The following is a 16,813-nucleotide window of genomic DNA, read 5'->3' as shown; positions in this document are numbered from 1 at the left end:
AGTGATGAATTAGGGTCACCAGAGCCTGCTAGTCTGCAGTTTTTGTGCCAGTTTTCACAAGTGTGGCAGTGTGAAAACACTATGTGAGTCACTACAACAGGCCTGCTGGGGAGTAATGGCAGGGTTCACTGCAGGCACAGGTGATGTTGTGGCCACATGTCCTGACTGCATGATGATGTCACGAGGACGTCGTGGTGCCACCAAATGAGGCCAGACAGACAACCAAACAGATTTTGGGCATATCCAAGATAGTGCTAGGGCACTAGCACTAGGTGGATGGCCAGTATTTGTTGCAGAAGTGGCCTGGTTCAGGGATGAATTAGTGTCATGAGGGCCTGTGCGTCTGGAGATTTTCTTGCCAGTAGTTTTCTGTCTGGCAGTGTTGCAAACACCATAAGAATCACTACAAGAGGTGTGCTGGGGAGTATTATCAGCGTTCACTGAAGTCACAGGCATGGACATGCCCATAAGTCCTGTTTGTATGTTGGTGTCATTAGGTGGTTGCATTGTAGGCACAGTTAAGCCAATAATTGGTGTTTGCAAGGGTACTGGTTGGCTCAGAGACAAACTGTCAGACTGTCCATTGAAGACTCCAGTGGTGGGGTGTGGAAGGGCACCAGCACTAGATGGATGGCCAGTGTGTGGGCTTGGCCCCGGCATGTGCTGGGATTGTATAAACTGATTGTAGGAGTCCTGTTGGTTAGAAATAATGTCACTGTGTGGCACATGGGCATGAGCAGGATGGGCCTGGTTCACTACAGAGAGGTTGTTTGTCAAGATGGGAGGAGATGGAAAGATTGAAACCTCTGAAGGAGATGTTGTATCCATCATGTTATCGTCATCGCCCATGGATAATTTCATTGGTGGGGAAGAGCCACTTCCATGAATAAGGACAACTGCTTGGTCCATGTTGGGGAAGACTGGAGGAGCAGAAGATATCGGAAGAGAGGAATTGTGCATTTAATGCACAACAGGGATCACATTGATGGAGTCATTAGGTGGTTGCATTGTAGGCACAGTTAGGTCAATAACTGGTGTTTGAAAGGATACTGGTTGGCTCAGAGAGAAATTGTTGGATTGCCCACTGAAAACTCCAAGTGTGGGGTCTGGAAGGGCACTAGCACTAGGTGGATGGCCAATATTTGTTGCAGGAGTAGCTTGGATCAGGGATGTATTAGTGTCATGAGAGCCTGTGCGTCTGGAGATTTTCTTGCCAGGAGTTTTCTGTCTGGCAGTGTTGCAAACACCAGAAGAGTCACTACAAGAGGTGTGCTGGGGAGTAATATCAGCGTTCACTGCAGGCACAGGCATTGGCATGGCCATATGTCCTGTTTGTATGTTGGTGGCACTAGATGGTTGCATTGTAGGCACAGTTAGGTCAATAATGTGTTTGTAAGGGTACTGGTTGGCTCAGAGACAAACTGTCAGGTTGTCCATTGAAGACCCCGACGGTGGGGTGTGGAAGGGCACCAGCACTAGATGGATGGCCAGTGTGTGGGCTAGGCCCCGGCATGTTCTGGGATTGTATAAACTGACTGTGGGAGTCTTGGTTGCTGGAAATAATGCCACTGTGTGGCACATGGGCAGGAGCAGAATGGTCCTGGTTCACTACAGAGAGGTTGTTTGTCAAGACGGTTGGAGATGGATAGATTGAAGCCTCTGAAGGAGGTGTTGTATCCATCATATCATTGTCCATGAATAGTTTCGTTGGTGTGGAAGAACAATTTTCAGGAATAGGGACAATTGCTTGCTCCATACTGGGAAGAACCCGAGGTCCATAACATATCGGAAGACAGGGATTGTGCAACTGCTGCACAAGAGGGATCACATTGACAGAGTCATTAGGTGGTTGCATTGTAGGCACAGTTAGGTCAATAACTGGTGTTTGGAAGGGTACTGGTTGGCTCAGAGAGTAATTGTTATCAGGTAGTCCACTGAAAACCCCAAGTGTGGGGTGTGGAAGGGCACTAGCACTAGATGGATGGCCAGTATTTGGGCTGGGTCCCTGCATGTGCTGAGACTGTATAAACTGATTGTGGGGGTATTGCTTGCTGGAAATAGAGTCACTATGTGACACTGTGTGCTGTGGTTGCACAACAGTGATGGAATTGGTGGAATAGTGATCATTTTGAGGGACCAAGGTTTGGGAAGAACAGGACCCCCTGGTAGGAGGTAGGTTGGTGGGGGCTAGCCCCATCCCAAGTTGCCCCTGGTACAGACTGCAGGGGATTTGGGGAACTGGATAGGTATAGGGTGTTGCAGGGGCAGTGGGGTCTGGGCCCACGGTGACATGGCCCTGAGGCGGACTGCAGAGCGCCTGGGGTACTGGTGGGCTGGTGGGCACTGGCCCATTCGGCAAGTGTCCTGGTTGCAGGCCATAGGGAACCTGAGGTACTGGTTGTGGGGGAGGTATAGGTGGGCCGCTGGGTACTGGCCCATTCATAAAGTTTCCCTGTTGCAAGCTATTGGGAGCCTGAAGCAATGCACAGGAGTCAGTGGTGGAGACTTGGGGAGATGAGTAAATGACGGCTGCAGATGGAGGTGTGGTATCCATCTGAACAATATCTTCATCTGTGGCCGGCTGCAGGCTCACATGACAGGATACACTGGGGGCGGCTGTAGCCAAATCAGTGGTGGTAGTGTTAATGGGAAGTGGGACTACAGGAAGGGTGGAGAAGGGAAGAGGACAGGAATCAAGAGAAGTAGCAGTGTTAGATTCCTTTGTGCAGGGGAGAAGGGAATAAACAGGAAGGTAAAGTTTGGAGGAGAGAGAAGTGGTAGGAGTTGCAGCTCTCATTAAAGGAGCATGGTTTCCATTTTTATCATTTAGAACCCCTAGTTGAGAAGCTGGGGTACCAAAAGGAGGAGAGTCTGCAGGAGGAGCCAAAGAGGAAATGAGGATTTTAGGTGCTAGACCCTCGTTAGAGTTTGATGAGGGTGCTGGCACAATGTTGGCCCCAGCAGCCTGCTCTTCCACATTAGTGGTGTTGAGAAGAGCTGGGATGTTTAAAGTGCAGGTAGGCAGGGTCACGAAGACATAAGTCTCTGAATCAGATGGAGGAACAGAAGAGGCAGTGTTGATGTCACTGCCATCTGTCACTTCTGTTCTCCTCCCTGAGCATTTTGTATTACAGATTTTACTGTGAATAGACTGAGTGGTGTTACAAATGTCCACGTCTTTCTCCATGTCCATGCATGGAAGTTTAGGAGGTGGGGGAAGCTCACTGCCACCCCACTGTATTGGTACTGGCACAATCTCTGGCAAAGGAAGAGCTGATGGCAATGCTGCTTTCCTTTTGGATGCTCTGCGAGCTGCCAGATTTGGGGTAGTAGGGCTTGCTGGTGGTCTAGCTGTGGGTGTTTCAACTGCCACCCCCTTCACTGACTCCAGGGAGTCCTGTGGTGGACGAGCTTTGGGCTTTACATCCACTGCCCCCTTCGCTGACTCCTGAGAGTCTGGTAGATGAGCTCTGGGCTTTTCACTGTCCACCATCTTCGCTGACGCTTGGGAGTCTTGTGTTGGATAAGCTTTGAGCTTTTTACCCACTACCCCCTTCGCTGACTCCTGGGAGTCTGGTGGTGGACTTGTGGTTGGCTTTTTGCCCTCCACCACCTTACCTGACTCCTGGGAGCGTGAGCCATTCGGGGGTTCGTTTTCACCCAGCTTGTCTGCGGTGGAGCTTTGCGAGTTAGGAATGTCACAGCCATGAGATTGGGTAACTAGAGGAGACACAAGTACCTTTTCATTCCTTTCCACACTGGGAAGAGTCCCCGGCTGGGGAGTAAGGCAGCATCAATTGAGAGTAAGTCTCTCCTGATGGTCACAGAACGGCATGGTGCCTTTGCTCCATTGCTAGGTCTCCCCTCCCACTGGCCTGTCCCTGATGGTCTCCCTGAATTTTGAACTCACCCTCTTGGCCTTCAAACTCTGCGCTGCTTGAATCAGGAAGAGGGACGTCCCACGGCATCTTGGGCACCACAAGATGATTGCGCGGCCTGGGTGTTGCAATTCGAGGTGTGGACTCGAGCTGACCCGAAGGGGTGCTTGGGCTTCTGGGGGTTTCCAACCCCGAGTCTCCAGTTGGCAGCAGAGGCGCAGGTCTTTTTGGCGATCGCTCTGGAGACGCTGAAGGGCCCTGCCCCCGGGTGGTGTCCGAGGCCTCCGGCAGAGGGCACCTCCTCTTGGGGGCCCTAGGTGGACGGGCTGGTGGTGGCGCTGGCCTGGGAACCGGCCTGACCTTCCTACAGACAGGGCAGCGTGCAGGCTCGGGTCCTGCTCTGCGAACCCACCTCGGGAAGGTGAGGCCGCGCAGCTCAAGATACGATTTACTGACAAAGTTTCCCATGACGGGGAAATATGTGCGAATTATCAGCTATGAGAGGGAGGAGCAGCAGCAGCGATCCTTCTCCTCGGGTCGCTGAGGACGCACTGCCCAGCTTGGCCTCTGTGACATCACCTGCCCATTCCACAGACCATGCATGCATGCGGAGGGTGAGCAGCAGCCTCAAAGGAACGTTTGAACCCCACATTCTTCTGATGGTCACACAGATGCTAGTGGCCCAGGCAGCCCCTGGCCTCAGCATGAATTGGGAAAGCTCTCCGCCCATCTACCTCCTTGCAATCCTAGTATCTGAGTTACTATTTCCATAGTCCATCCAGGACCCTCCTCCACATTTCTTATCTACAGTGAGCACAAGCACTTGTCCACAGGCATTATCTACTCACATCAGGCTCCAGGGCACCAACTGTCATCACAGCTTCATGCCCCTCTCTCTTGGACTTGAATCTTGCACACTAAATGCATTTCGTTTAGGTGGAGGAATTCAACGGTGTCGTGGAATTCCTGTGGGCTTTTTGCCCCCCACCACCTTACATGATCCCTGGGAGTTTGATCAGTCTGGGAGTTGGGTTTCACCCAACCTGTCCTTGGCACAGCTTTGGGAGCTGGGGATCTCACAGGGTAACTACAAGAGACACGAGTATCTTTCAACATTGGGAAGATTTCCCTGCTGGGAAGTAGGGGAGCATCCACTGCATATCTCTTTGGATGTGTGCTAAAGAAATTCAGCAGCCTGTTATTCCATATAAATACCAAGCTAGTTTTCTGGTCTTTATGGAAGGTGTTGACAAATCATACGACTCATTGGTTTGCTAGCAAAGAACAGAACCTAATTTGGACTTTATGAGACACCAGTTGGGTGTACTGTTCAAGAACATTAGGGTCAAGTTAATATAAGTTTAGATTTCCTTATGCCCAAGACCAGAGTTCTCTTACTGGAGGTGTGGACAAGGGATATATACATAGGATGATTGAAAGAGTTATAAATTTCACCAAGATAAGTAAAATTGGAAAACACGTACCCATGACTTTGTCTTAGTTATATCTTGTTGGTTTGACTCCCTACATTGCAGTCATTGTCTCTCTTATAATTATTTGTGTCACCATTATGCAGAGATCTCAAATACATGAGTAACAGAAGGCTAATGAAGTATATATGTATATACACATACATATATTTATATGCATTTTCTTGAAAATAACATGAACACAAAATGCATATCTATCTGTCTGTCTGTCTGTCTGTCTGTCTGTCTATCTATCTATCTATCTATCTATCTATCTATCTATCTATCTATCTGTGTGTGCTGTTTTGTGTTTGAGTCAGGGTATTTAATTCATCATTCTCCTGCCTCAGATTCCCATGTGTCAGTATGCCCAATTTACTGTTTTAATTTAAAAATCTATTTAAGAGAACATTTACACATTGCACATAATGACAACTGTTGGTCATAACAACCATGAATTTAGCTTCAGGAATGTACGAATCTGATAGGTTTGAGAATTCCCACCAGAACACACTAGTATTTTTCTAATTGGTGACCTGGTGTGTGATTTCTGTCCACATCATCCCCACTGTTCTAGGAAACTGTCACAGTCTAAAAAGTAAGGAAACATAATATAAAATTACAAATAATTGGTCTAAAACTCTGAAATATTATTTCATAGAATGAGTATCAAAAGGCCTGACTTAAAATAAATTGATGACATGGAATTATATCTAAAAATGAAAGTCAAATTAGGAATGATATGTACTGAAGAGGTTTATATCTTTCATCTCTTTGTAAAAGAGAAAAAAGTGGCCTGCTAGAACTTGGAGAAGTTACTTATTCTCAGGTCACAGACAGCCAACAACCAGAGTCAAAGTCTGAAAACTCTTCTTTCAGATGTAAGTGCCCTGCAGGGTTAACTATGAATGGAAGGAAAATACAGGACAAACCAGGAAGTACAGGCTCTCACTTGTCATCCTAGCTACTCAGGAGAGTAGCCATCCTATAAAGAAAGGTTTACAAGTGTCTACCTCCAATTCACCAGCTAAAAGCCAGACTTGGGGAGTGGTTCAAGTGGTAGAGGGTCAGTCATGGACTGAGAAAGAGTGATAGATGAAACCCTGGCACTACAAGGCAGATGTAAAGCCTGTTTGTTGTTCTACAGTTCTGCAAACTTCAGTCACCATGGGACCATACATAAAACAGGGTTTGTGAAGGTTTATAATCATGTTTCAAATCATTGGGGTGACTAGAAACTGACAGTAGACTAGAGACAACAGTTTCATATATTATTTAATTCTTACCAATAAAAAGTGAGAACAGTCCATCAACTCCCTGAATTTCAAAGACAATGGTAGGATATTAATTCTAAGTTGAAAAAAGATGAAGGCACCCTGTAACTTTCCTGAGATAATATGTAAAACTGATAGACTTACTTTTGCCCCAATTCTCCCAAGTTCTGACTTAGAGCTCCTTTCTGGGTTTTCTTACCACTACTTGGATGGATATTATTTTCAACGACATGCACAAAGCTAGAGACTGCTGATACTATGGAACTTCCTTTCATCAAAAGCCCCTAAAGCAGCTCTGATAGTCTCACTAAATCTCTTCAAGCACAATGACAGCAAGGTATACTTAGGATACAAATAGTTTCCTGTTAATTAAACTTGTATATGAAATCTTCAGATTTTCACTATGATTAAACAGAGTAAATACATTTTTTAAATTTATTCACATAGAAAACAAAATGCTAGCTGAATTGAAACATTGTGCTAATCTTAGAGAGAATTTCAGTGATCACAGGAGAACTAGCTAGTGTTTTAAATCAAAATGTTCAACATAGTGGGCCTGAGTATTTTAACCTCGTCTCATGGTGTCCCTTCCGTGAAGTATGAAGCTCAATTCCTTCCTATTGAATTTAAGAGGGCCCTTCCTTCCTTCTTTCCTTTCTTCCTTCTTTTCCTCCTTCCTTTTTCCTTCCTTCCTTCCTTCTTTCCTTTTCTTCTCTTCCCTTCCTTTTCTCTTCCTCTTTTACGTCTTCCTCTTCCTTCTTCCTTCCTTTCTTTCCCTCTTGCTTCTCCAACTTCCCTTTTCCTATCCCTCTCCCCCTCTCTGTTTTTCTCCCCTTCCTTTCCTCCTTCTTTCCCCACTTTCATTTTGGGTCTGAGATCAAAGAACCCATGCTATATTAATATTTGTTGACTTTACAAACAATGCTAGACAATTCAAAGTGTTAAAAAATAAAGTTAAAACAGGACAAGAAACAGTCTTCAAATATTCAATACTAAGAGCTAGAAACAGCAAAGAGCTACTGTTGTTACAAGGTGGAGTAGAGAACAGGAGCAAACAATGTACTATGGTATTCACAAAAGCAATGAAATTAACTTTAGGAAGTATCATCCATGGCATATCAGCATCCTAAATAACATGGATTCTAGGTATGAGCCACCAGTGCCTAGTTATGTCCTTTTATATAGAGTTGCAATGATCAGGGTAGCTGCTCTTGCTTGTGGATTTAGAACTAAAATTCTTATTTTCTTTATTTCTATCAAGTACACAGCAGGAGATTTTAGTACATTATGTGGACATTTCTGTCCTCCATGCTCCATTTTTTTCCTCTTCTTTTTCTGACTAGTAGCTTGAAGAAAGATCTGATATGTCTAAGTAATTTTCTATTTTCTTTTCTTTAGATAGAGTGATTGTGACTGGCCTGGTTCTGAGGCTTGGACCTCAAAATTGTTTCTCCTTTGGCTTTCCTAAAGGAATCTGTAATCATTTTGATCCTGTACTAAAACAAACAAGTGTATTTTATACCTGATGCTCAACCTTGGAAGACATATGTGTTTCCTGTCTCTCTCACATGACATATTTTCTCTTGACTCAAAGGCTTTGCACATCCTTCCTGTGTTGACTGATAAAAGTCCTTTTTTAATTCCTTCTTCTCAGTTCTTGACATAAATGTTATCTCCTCAGACATATCAGCTCCTGGTGAAGCAACCCTTCCTCCATACTCCCTCATCTTCTCCTATTAAATATTCTGCTTTTAAATAGAATAGTATTTAGGGGTTTTTTGGGGTCCAGTCATGGGTCTTTGAACTCTGGGCCTGGACGCTGTCCTTCAGCTCTTCAGATCAAGGCTAGCACTCTACCACTTGAGCCACAGCACCACTTCCGGCTTTTTTTTCTGCTTATGTGGTGCTGAGTAATTGAACCCAGGGCCTCATGCATGCAAGGCAAGCTCTCTACCACCGAGCCACCTTCCCAGCCCTAGAATAGTATTTAGTACAAAGTTAGTGCTTAAGCATATCACATTCAAAATGTTGGAAATGGTATGTCACCTATATTTAACTACTATTTCTTTTTTGCCACACATGTTTGCTACTACTCACAAATGCAAGTGTGATACCTGGGAGAGAGCCTGGTTGGTGCCAGGCAATAACAATTTAAACTAAACCCTCTTCTTTCTAGCTATTACCCACCTGTGCAAGCAGCCCAACCTACTTTCTTTGCTTCCATTGCCAAGGCTTAGATGGGAAAACCCAGGGAGAACCTGAATACCACAATGCAACAGCCTAAAAGCAAACCACAAAACAAGACACTATCAGGGACTAGGAGGCAAAGATGATGTGGATGCTGCCCTGTCTCCCTAGAAACCTGGGAAGTGCTTCAAATCCTGAGGATCTGAGCATGCCCAAGAAAGAAATGTTTGATAAATAAACTGATATCATTCTGTCCTTTCATCTGAGAAACTCATCCAAGGTCAAGCATAGTGTTACAGATAGCTCTAGGGTCATGTCATCCAACACAAAAATAACTCTTTTACCATATCAGGCACTTATAGTTCATGCTACCTTTTCTGTGAAAGATCTTCCACTTTATTTCTGAGGTTAGAAGTATATTTCATTTATTTTAAATCCAGAGAGAAAAAAAATGAACATCCACATTGCACACATTAGAACATATAGAATATTTTTTAATCAGAACCCTTTCACAAGTCTTGCCATTTTCCAAATCCAAAATCATTTTGTACTGCTTGAAAGCCAGCTCTAGCATTGCTAGCAGAATTATACATGAGGTATACATTTCTCATGCTGATGACTGCATTCTTCTTGGCCCGGTTTCTTAGACTTATTTTGTGTTTTAATTATGACCAAGATGTATTTGGCTCATTTGATGAGGATCCCTTTCTCTATCTGTTGATATTGAAAATATAGAATAAGGAAAACAGCTTGTTACCTTGTGTGGCTGAATTCCTGACATGTTATTTACTTTTTAATCTATTTCACATAATAAGAAAAACTACTACCAAGATAGGTAGTATTCAAAAGGAAATATTGCAGAAATGTGGGTTGGAGGGAAACAGTAATTGTTCAGTTTCATTTAGTTCAGTTCTTGAATTTAAATTTGCTTTAGAAAATGTGATTAGGCTACAAATTTTACACTATAGTATTCATGCATTCTATAACAATATGTAAGAAGGCCAAACCTGACACAGTTAAGTTCTATTTACAATATTCAGGTAAATACGTGTAAAGTAATAGCATATCTTCATTAATGAATATCTAATAAGACTTTATTCAGGGTATTAGGTATTCATAGTATATGTTTTTTAAATTTCATTGTTATAAAACACAGGCTTCTCTATTTTTAAAAAAATCTGGTTGCTATTTACATAGATTTCATTTTTTAAAAAGTCAAAACATCCTATTCTTTATGATTAAACAGTATCTCAATGTATTTATAAAAGATAAATGATTTATCCATTTATTTGCTGTTAGTCAACAAGGCAGAGTCTACATTCTCTACTGTGAACTGTGCTACTACAAATACAGGAGTGTAAGTATCTCTAATGTATGCTGATGTACACCCCTTTATGGCCAGGAGTGGCAGAGCAGGATCAGATAGTGGTTTTGTTTTTCATTTTCTTTTTTTTTTTAATTGTGAAAATACTGTACAGAGGGGTTACAATTACATGGGCAAGATATTTTTTTTTTTTTTTGTCGGTCATGGGGCTTGAACTCTGGGCCTGGGCGCTGTCCCTCAGCTCTTCAGCTCAAGGCGAGCGCTCTACCACTTGAGCTACAGTGCCACTTCCGGTTTTCTGGTGGTTTATTGGAGATAAGAGTCTCACAGTCTCTCCTGCCTGGGCTGGCTTTGAACCGCAATCCTCAGATCTCAGCCTCCTAAGTAGCTAGGATTACAGGCGTGAGCCACCAGCACCTGGCTATGAGTACATTTCTTATCAAGCATTGTAGCCCCCTCCTTTGTTTCACCTTCCCATCCCTTCCCATCCTCTCCCCCGCCCCCCACCCAATCTTCCCCGCCCCCCACCCCCCTCCCCACAGCAAAGTTGTGAAGTTAGTTTTTGATATAACGACTTGTACATCTCATTGTTGCAATGGGTCCACCTGTATCCCTAGTTAAACGATTTGTTTTTCCCCTTCCCCTCCACAAATTATAACAACATCAAATACAGTGAAAGCAGGGGTTATACTGTGGGGAAGGGACATACAAAGCAACAAAGAAATAATCTTATAAATGTGTTAGAAACAATCGCATGAAAGAAAAAAAGACATTTGAATACATATCTTAGGGTTCATTTCCCTAACATCACCTTATCTGACCTTTTCTGCTTGACTCAGACATATACCAGGTACTGCAAATAAGGGAAACCACGGGACCTATGTTTCTTTGGGCCTGGCTTACTTCACTTCATAGAATTTTTTCCAAGCCTTTCCATTTCCTAACAAATGGGCAAAGTCATTCTTTCGGATGGAGGCATAGAATTCCATTGTGTATAAATATCACATTTTCTTGATCCATCCATCTACTGAGGGGCATCTGGGTTGGTGATTTACTGTCTCATTGCAGACCAAAAGGCAATGACCAATTGACCACAGACCAAACCTCCAAAGTACTGAGCCAATGCAAATCCTTTATCTTAACTCCTATGTTCCCACAGTGATAGAAAGCTCACAAGCAAAATGTGAGATCTTTAGTGTTACCAGGCATAGTGGGGAAGTAGCATGAAGTTTCTGAGAACCACCAACTGTGTCAACTCAATTCACTGTGTTGATCCAGCCAAGGAGCAGCGGAGACCCTGTGTGTCTGCACTACCCGGATGAATTTCATCCCTTCTGCTCTGCAATCCAGTGGCCTGTCTACTCCAACCAACCACAAAATGCCAAGCTGTCTCTCTCCAATGCAAATGCCATCTTGTTACCACCTGCCTAAAGCACTTAAAAGGCTCCTACATGGCCAGAGAATAAAGCCAGAACTGGGTGGTAAATGCCAGCACATCTCCCAGCTGCATTTCTGTCCACTTTCCATCTACCCATCCACCCATCATCCATCTATCCATCATGCACCCATCCATCATCCATCATCCATCCAAGTATCGATCCATACATTCAATCATCCATTTACCCTCTATCTGCCATCTATCATTAACCTATCTACTCATCATCCATCATCCTTCTATCATCATCTACTCTCCCATCCACCCACCCATCATCTGCCCATCCACCATCTTTCCACCCATCCACCCATTCATTCATCTACTATCTACCCATCATCCATCCCTCCACCTTTTACCATCATCCACCATAATCCATCCATCCTTCCATTTATCTACCCACCCATCCATCCACTCACTCAACTATCCATCATCTATACACTCATGCATCATCTACCCATCATCCATCATCCACCCATCAATCATCCATCTGTCCACTATCTACCCACCCACCCATGCATCTATCATCCATCCATTCACTTGTTCATTCATTTAAACATCCACTCACCAGTACACACAGACAGAAAGACAGACATGACCACTTAGAATTAAGCATCTATTGGATTGCAGAAATCTGAATTGATGAGAAGGAGAGGGGTGGTTGCTTCTTTGCTATTGAGGGGATGGACCAGAGGGAGGCCTGGTGCACAGAGTCCTAACCTCCCCTGTAGCTGGGGTGCAGTCTCCTCTGGAGGGAAGTCCCACCTCCAGAGAGTTCATTTTGAAAAGATCAAGGACCCTCTGGATTTAAGGACCATTTGTCTACCCTCTACAATAACAAAGATGTTGATGTTACCCACCCCTTCCTTCCCTCCTGGCCCACTGGGAGTGATCCTCATGAGAGAGAAGCTTGTAATTCACCCCAGAAATAATCACAGTACAAGTCTGGGGACATGGCTCAAGTCATACAATGTCTGTCTAGCAAGCACAAGGCTCAAGTTCAAACCCAAATATCAAATACACACACACAAACACAATTATGTGGTTACTTACACCTATAATCCCAGACATATATATTATAGATATTATATAATATATATCCTATATATATATATATATATATATATATATATGTATACAAAAGGTTCACAGACCTTAGCTCAACATACAAGCCAGACATGGTGCTTCATGACTGTAATCTCAGCTATGCAGGAGGTATAGATAGGAGAATCACAGTCAGCAGTCCACTTGGGCAAAGATGTGAGATCCTATCTGAAAAATGAACAAAAGCAAAACTAGCTGGGATGGTGACTCAAGTAGGTCAATACTTGCCCAGAAGTACAGGGTCCTGAGTTCAAACCCCAGGAAAGAAAGAAAGAAAAGAAAAGAAAGAAAAAAGGAATGAATGAGCCGAGCGCCGGTGGCTCACGCCTGTAATCCTAGCTACTCAGGAGGCTGAGATCTGAGGATCGCGGTTCAAAGCCAGCCCGGGCAGGAGAGACTGTGAGACTCCTATCTCCAATAAACCACTAGAAAACCGGAAGTGGTGCTGTAGCTCAAGTGGTAGAGCGCTCGTCTTGAGCTGAAGAGCTGAGGGTCAAGCGCCCAGGCCCAGAGTTCAAGCCCCACAACCGCCAAAAAAAAAAAAAAGGAACGAATGAAAGAAAGAAAGAAAGAAAGGAAGGAAGGAAGGAAGGAAGGAAGGAAGGAAGGAAGGAAGGAAGGGAGGAAGGAAAAGAGGAAGGAAAGAGGAGGGAGGGAGGGAGGGAACAATCCTGTAGCCTCAGTACTAAGGAGCAGGGAGGCAGGCCTGTGATGTGCTATGTATACAATATTGACTATTAATTTTGATCCAAGACCCATTAAAATGATCTGTTTTAATCAGATGCCAGTGTTCCATCACATAAGTGGCTTCATTAGCCATTTATCTGGACAGTACCTCATTCTGAAGTTTCCCTTAGTCCTCCCCTCCGTGTCATCCTGCTCAGCATATTTCATCCCAGAATGCAAGTAAGTGCTTCATTGTTCTGGACTCACCATCATCAATAGTGAATGGCTTTGCCATCTTCAGGCCAGCGCCTGGGGCTGAGTCCAGCTGGCTAAACTCCAGTGGCTGAGGAAGAGAATTCCTGGGTGGGTAGCTTTCTCCAGCCCATCCTGTCTACCAGGTGGCAAAGTGAAAATATTTGGTGGCACCAGAAGGGTGTCAGCGATGCCTGAAACAGTGCGTGTCTCCTGGGGAGACAGTGTGCGCTTTGCTCCTGCCGTGGGTCTTCCCATCACTGGGGCACCCCTCTCTGCCTGGGACAATTTCCTGGCATTTTTCTTTAGAGCATATTTAGTGCAAATCTATTCTATGCCCTCTTGCACTGGATCAGATGTTCAAGAATGTCCTTGCAGAAGGAAAGGGACTGAGGGGAAATGTTGTCAGTGCTGATCACCTTGTATGGCCAAAGGGAGCAGCCAAATGCCAGAGTTGAAGAGGCAGAGCAGCTGGAGGGCCTCAGCCTCAGGGATAGAAGGGAAAGCCTCCCTCCGAGGCTGTGGGAATTGCCCAGTCTTTGAAAATGACTTCCCCCACGAGTCTTATGTGAATTCCATCCTGAAATAGCAAAGTGGGGAACAGCAACTCTGGTTAAAAATCAGGGAAGGAAGGAGGCTTTGGGTGTAAGCACGTGACATGTAGTTGCTTAATTAATTAATTGATAGGCATGAATTCATTCCTGCAGTGTGACCAAGAGTGATTTTTGTTTGGTTGATTTGTTGGTTTGGATGGTAATGGGAGTTGAACTCAGATACTAATCTGGTCTCCTTTTCACAGTCTACAAAGAGGTCGGCTAGCCAGACATCCACCATCAAAGGGTCCATGGTTCATGCCTAGAATCCTCGCCACTCAGAAGGCTACGATCTGAGACTCTTGATTTGATGCAAGCTGAGGCAGACAAATCTGATAGATTGTTAGTACCAATTAACCAACAAAAACTGGTATGGCTCAAGTGGTAGAGCACCAGCCATGAGCAAAAAAAGCTAAGTAAGAGATTGAGGTCTAGAGTTCAAACCCCAGTACTGAACACACACACACACACACACACACACACACACACACACACACACACACACAGATCTGAGATACATTATATATAACATGCTATGATTTTCTGCTTTCTAAAATCAGGCAAAAGTTTTCAAGGTCTCTAATATTTCATGAGTTTCACTGTGAGAACCTAGGCCTCAACATCTTCAATTATCTTATAACAAAGTTCCATTGCCCTTCCTGTCTGCTGCTCCCCAACCCCCCTAACCTGGCCATTTCAGCCCTGAACATGCACTTGGTCCACAGCCCACCACACACACCTATGGCATTTCCTCGCTTTGGCTCAACACTTGCTTCTGTTTCTTGTCTGTGTTAAGAATCATCTGACTTGGGGCTGGGAAGGTGGCTCAGTGGTAGAGCACTTGCCTTGCATGTCTGAGGCCCTGGGTTCGATTCCTCAGCACCACATAAGCAAAAAGAAAAAAGTCGGAAGTGGTGCTGTGGCTCAAATGGTAGAGCGCTAGCCTTGAGCTGAAGAGCTGAGGGACAGCGCCCAGGCCCAGAGTTCAGGCCCCATGACCACACCCCCCCCCAAAAAAAGAATCATCTGACCTGCCACCACCCAAGAACACAAGTAGGACCCTCAAATGCCTCAGAAGGACCTGAGAAAACATTGTTTCCTCATCAGCTGACTTTCCTCAATGACAGCTACCAAGAAGCCACAGGAACCTTGTCCAGAATCAAAGCGATACTGGGAACTGTCCCAGAGCTGCTGCCTTTAGAGGGCTCAGCCTGCTGTCGCCTTCCTGCCCCGGCCCCCACTTCTCCCAGTCTCAGGTGATAGCAGCCTTGCCAACAGCAAACCTCAAGCCCAGGACTCCATGTACCATGGGGGCAGAAAGCAAATGTTTCCTCAAAGTGAGGGCCCCGAATCCACCTTAAAAAACACCTGAGAAAATATGACCTTGGATCCTGACAGCCAGAACTGAAACCATCTTACACTTTTGTACATGGGAACCCATACGGGCAACTGGTCCCTGCCTCCTCCACTCCCTTCCAGAACTAAGAATTCAAGGAATTCAAGGAAGGATGGACAGGAGGCAGGAGGCAGGAGGCAGGCATGTGGCATGTTTGTTCTGGTTTTGTTGTCCTTTGGCAGGACTCCCTTCGCCCCTCCACCAGGGTACTACCAGGATATCACCTGACTGTGCCACCAACACTGAGTTACCAACAGGCATTACTTCACAGTTCAACTTGACACAGAAAGTAGGCAAAGACTTCTGTCAGTGTGTGTGTGTGCCCACGCACATGCAATTTTACAAATGGAGACAGACAATGTGCAAGCACATAATCTCTCTCTCCCATTATTACCTGTATTAGACAGAAGAGCTTTCCTAGCTCCTTCTCTTCAGATCCAGTACATTATCTGCACTTAGCGTATTCATGCAGTTTTTACTTGATTATTGTCGATCCTTCCCAGGCTAGTGGAACGGCAGGTGATAAGGGCAATGATTGGCGATGAGCTCCCATGATGATAAGAGTATAGCTGGTGCGGGGCGCCGGTGGCTCACGCTTGTAATCCTAGCTACTCAGGAGGCTGAGATCTGAGAATTGCGGTTCAAAGACAGCCCGGGCAGGAAAGACTGTGAGACTCCTGTCTCCAATAAACCACTAGAAAACTGGAAGTGGCGCTGTAGCTCAAGTGGTAGAGCGCTTGCCTTGAGCTGAAGAGCTGAGGGACAGCGCCCAGGCCCAGAGTTCAAGCCCCATGACCGACAAAAAAAAAAAAAGAGTATAGCTGGTGCTCACTAAACAGTTGCTGAATGAACCAGTGCCATCATAACTTGGAGGTATGCCACATGGCGTCTCTAGAAGCTGATTTCTGTCCAGTTCTCCAGGCATTTTTCTTGCCCCTCTCTCTGAGAAAAAGCCACATTCTGTCTGCAGCTTGGCGGAAGTGACACAACATGAGACTTTGCACACACTGTGTTGCTTATCCAGAATGTTCTTCCTCACTTCGTAGGGAACCTACCCATATTTCCAAGTTTAACTGGAATGCCAACCCCCATTAAGCCCTTCCAGGCTCCTACAGGCAGACCTGTCCTGCCCCCAGGCTCCTTCGTCTGAATGCCTCCATGCTGTCCCCTTCTCATTTTGTGTCATTACATACCTGTCCATCCGTCCTAGAGCCACTCAATGGCAAGGCCAAGGTCTG

At 45.0% G+C, this 16,813-nt stretch overlaps 1 protein-coding gene across 1 annotated transcript; it reads right to left on the bottom strand.

Annotated features, from left to right (window-relative positions):
- Positions 1-1,378: 1,378 nt before the first annotated feature.
- LOC122097945 (nuclear pore-associated protein 1-like) lies at positions 1,379-4,346 on the bottom strand. The gene is made up of 2 exons (XM_042668513.1): positions 3,911-4,346; positions 1,379-3,720 (listed from the first exon to the last, which is right to left on the bottom strand). Exons 1-2 carry the CDS (start codon positions 4,344-4,346, stop codon positions 1,379-1,381), a joined length of 2,778 nt encoding a protein of 925 aa, XP_042524447.1.
- Positions 4,347-16,813: the final 12,467 nt, after the last annotated feature.

Source organism: Dipodomys spectabilis, unplaced genomic scaffold (assembly GCF_019054845.1).
Source record: "Dipodomys spectabilis isolate Male_0828 unplaced genomic scaffold, ASM1905484v1 ptg000442l, whole genome shotgun sequence".
NCBI lineage: Eukaryota > Metazoa > Chordata > Mammalia > Rodentia > Heteromyidae > Dipodomys > Dipodomys spectabilis.
This window is presented reverse-complemented; position numbering and strand designations above follow the sequence as displayed.

What these genes read in the sequence shown, in the direction of transcription:
- LOC122097945 (XM_042668513.1), bottom strand. Translation starts at nt 4,346, where the DNA reads ATGGGAAACTTTGTCAGTAAATCGTATCTTGAGCTGCGCGGCCTCACC. An exon ending in AGAGTTTGAAGGCCAAGAGG is followed by an intron (nt 3,721 to 3,910) that starts GTGAGTTCAAAA and finishes TGTCTCCTCTAG; the next exon opens with TTACCCAATCTCATGGCTGT.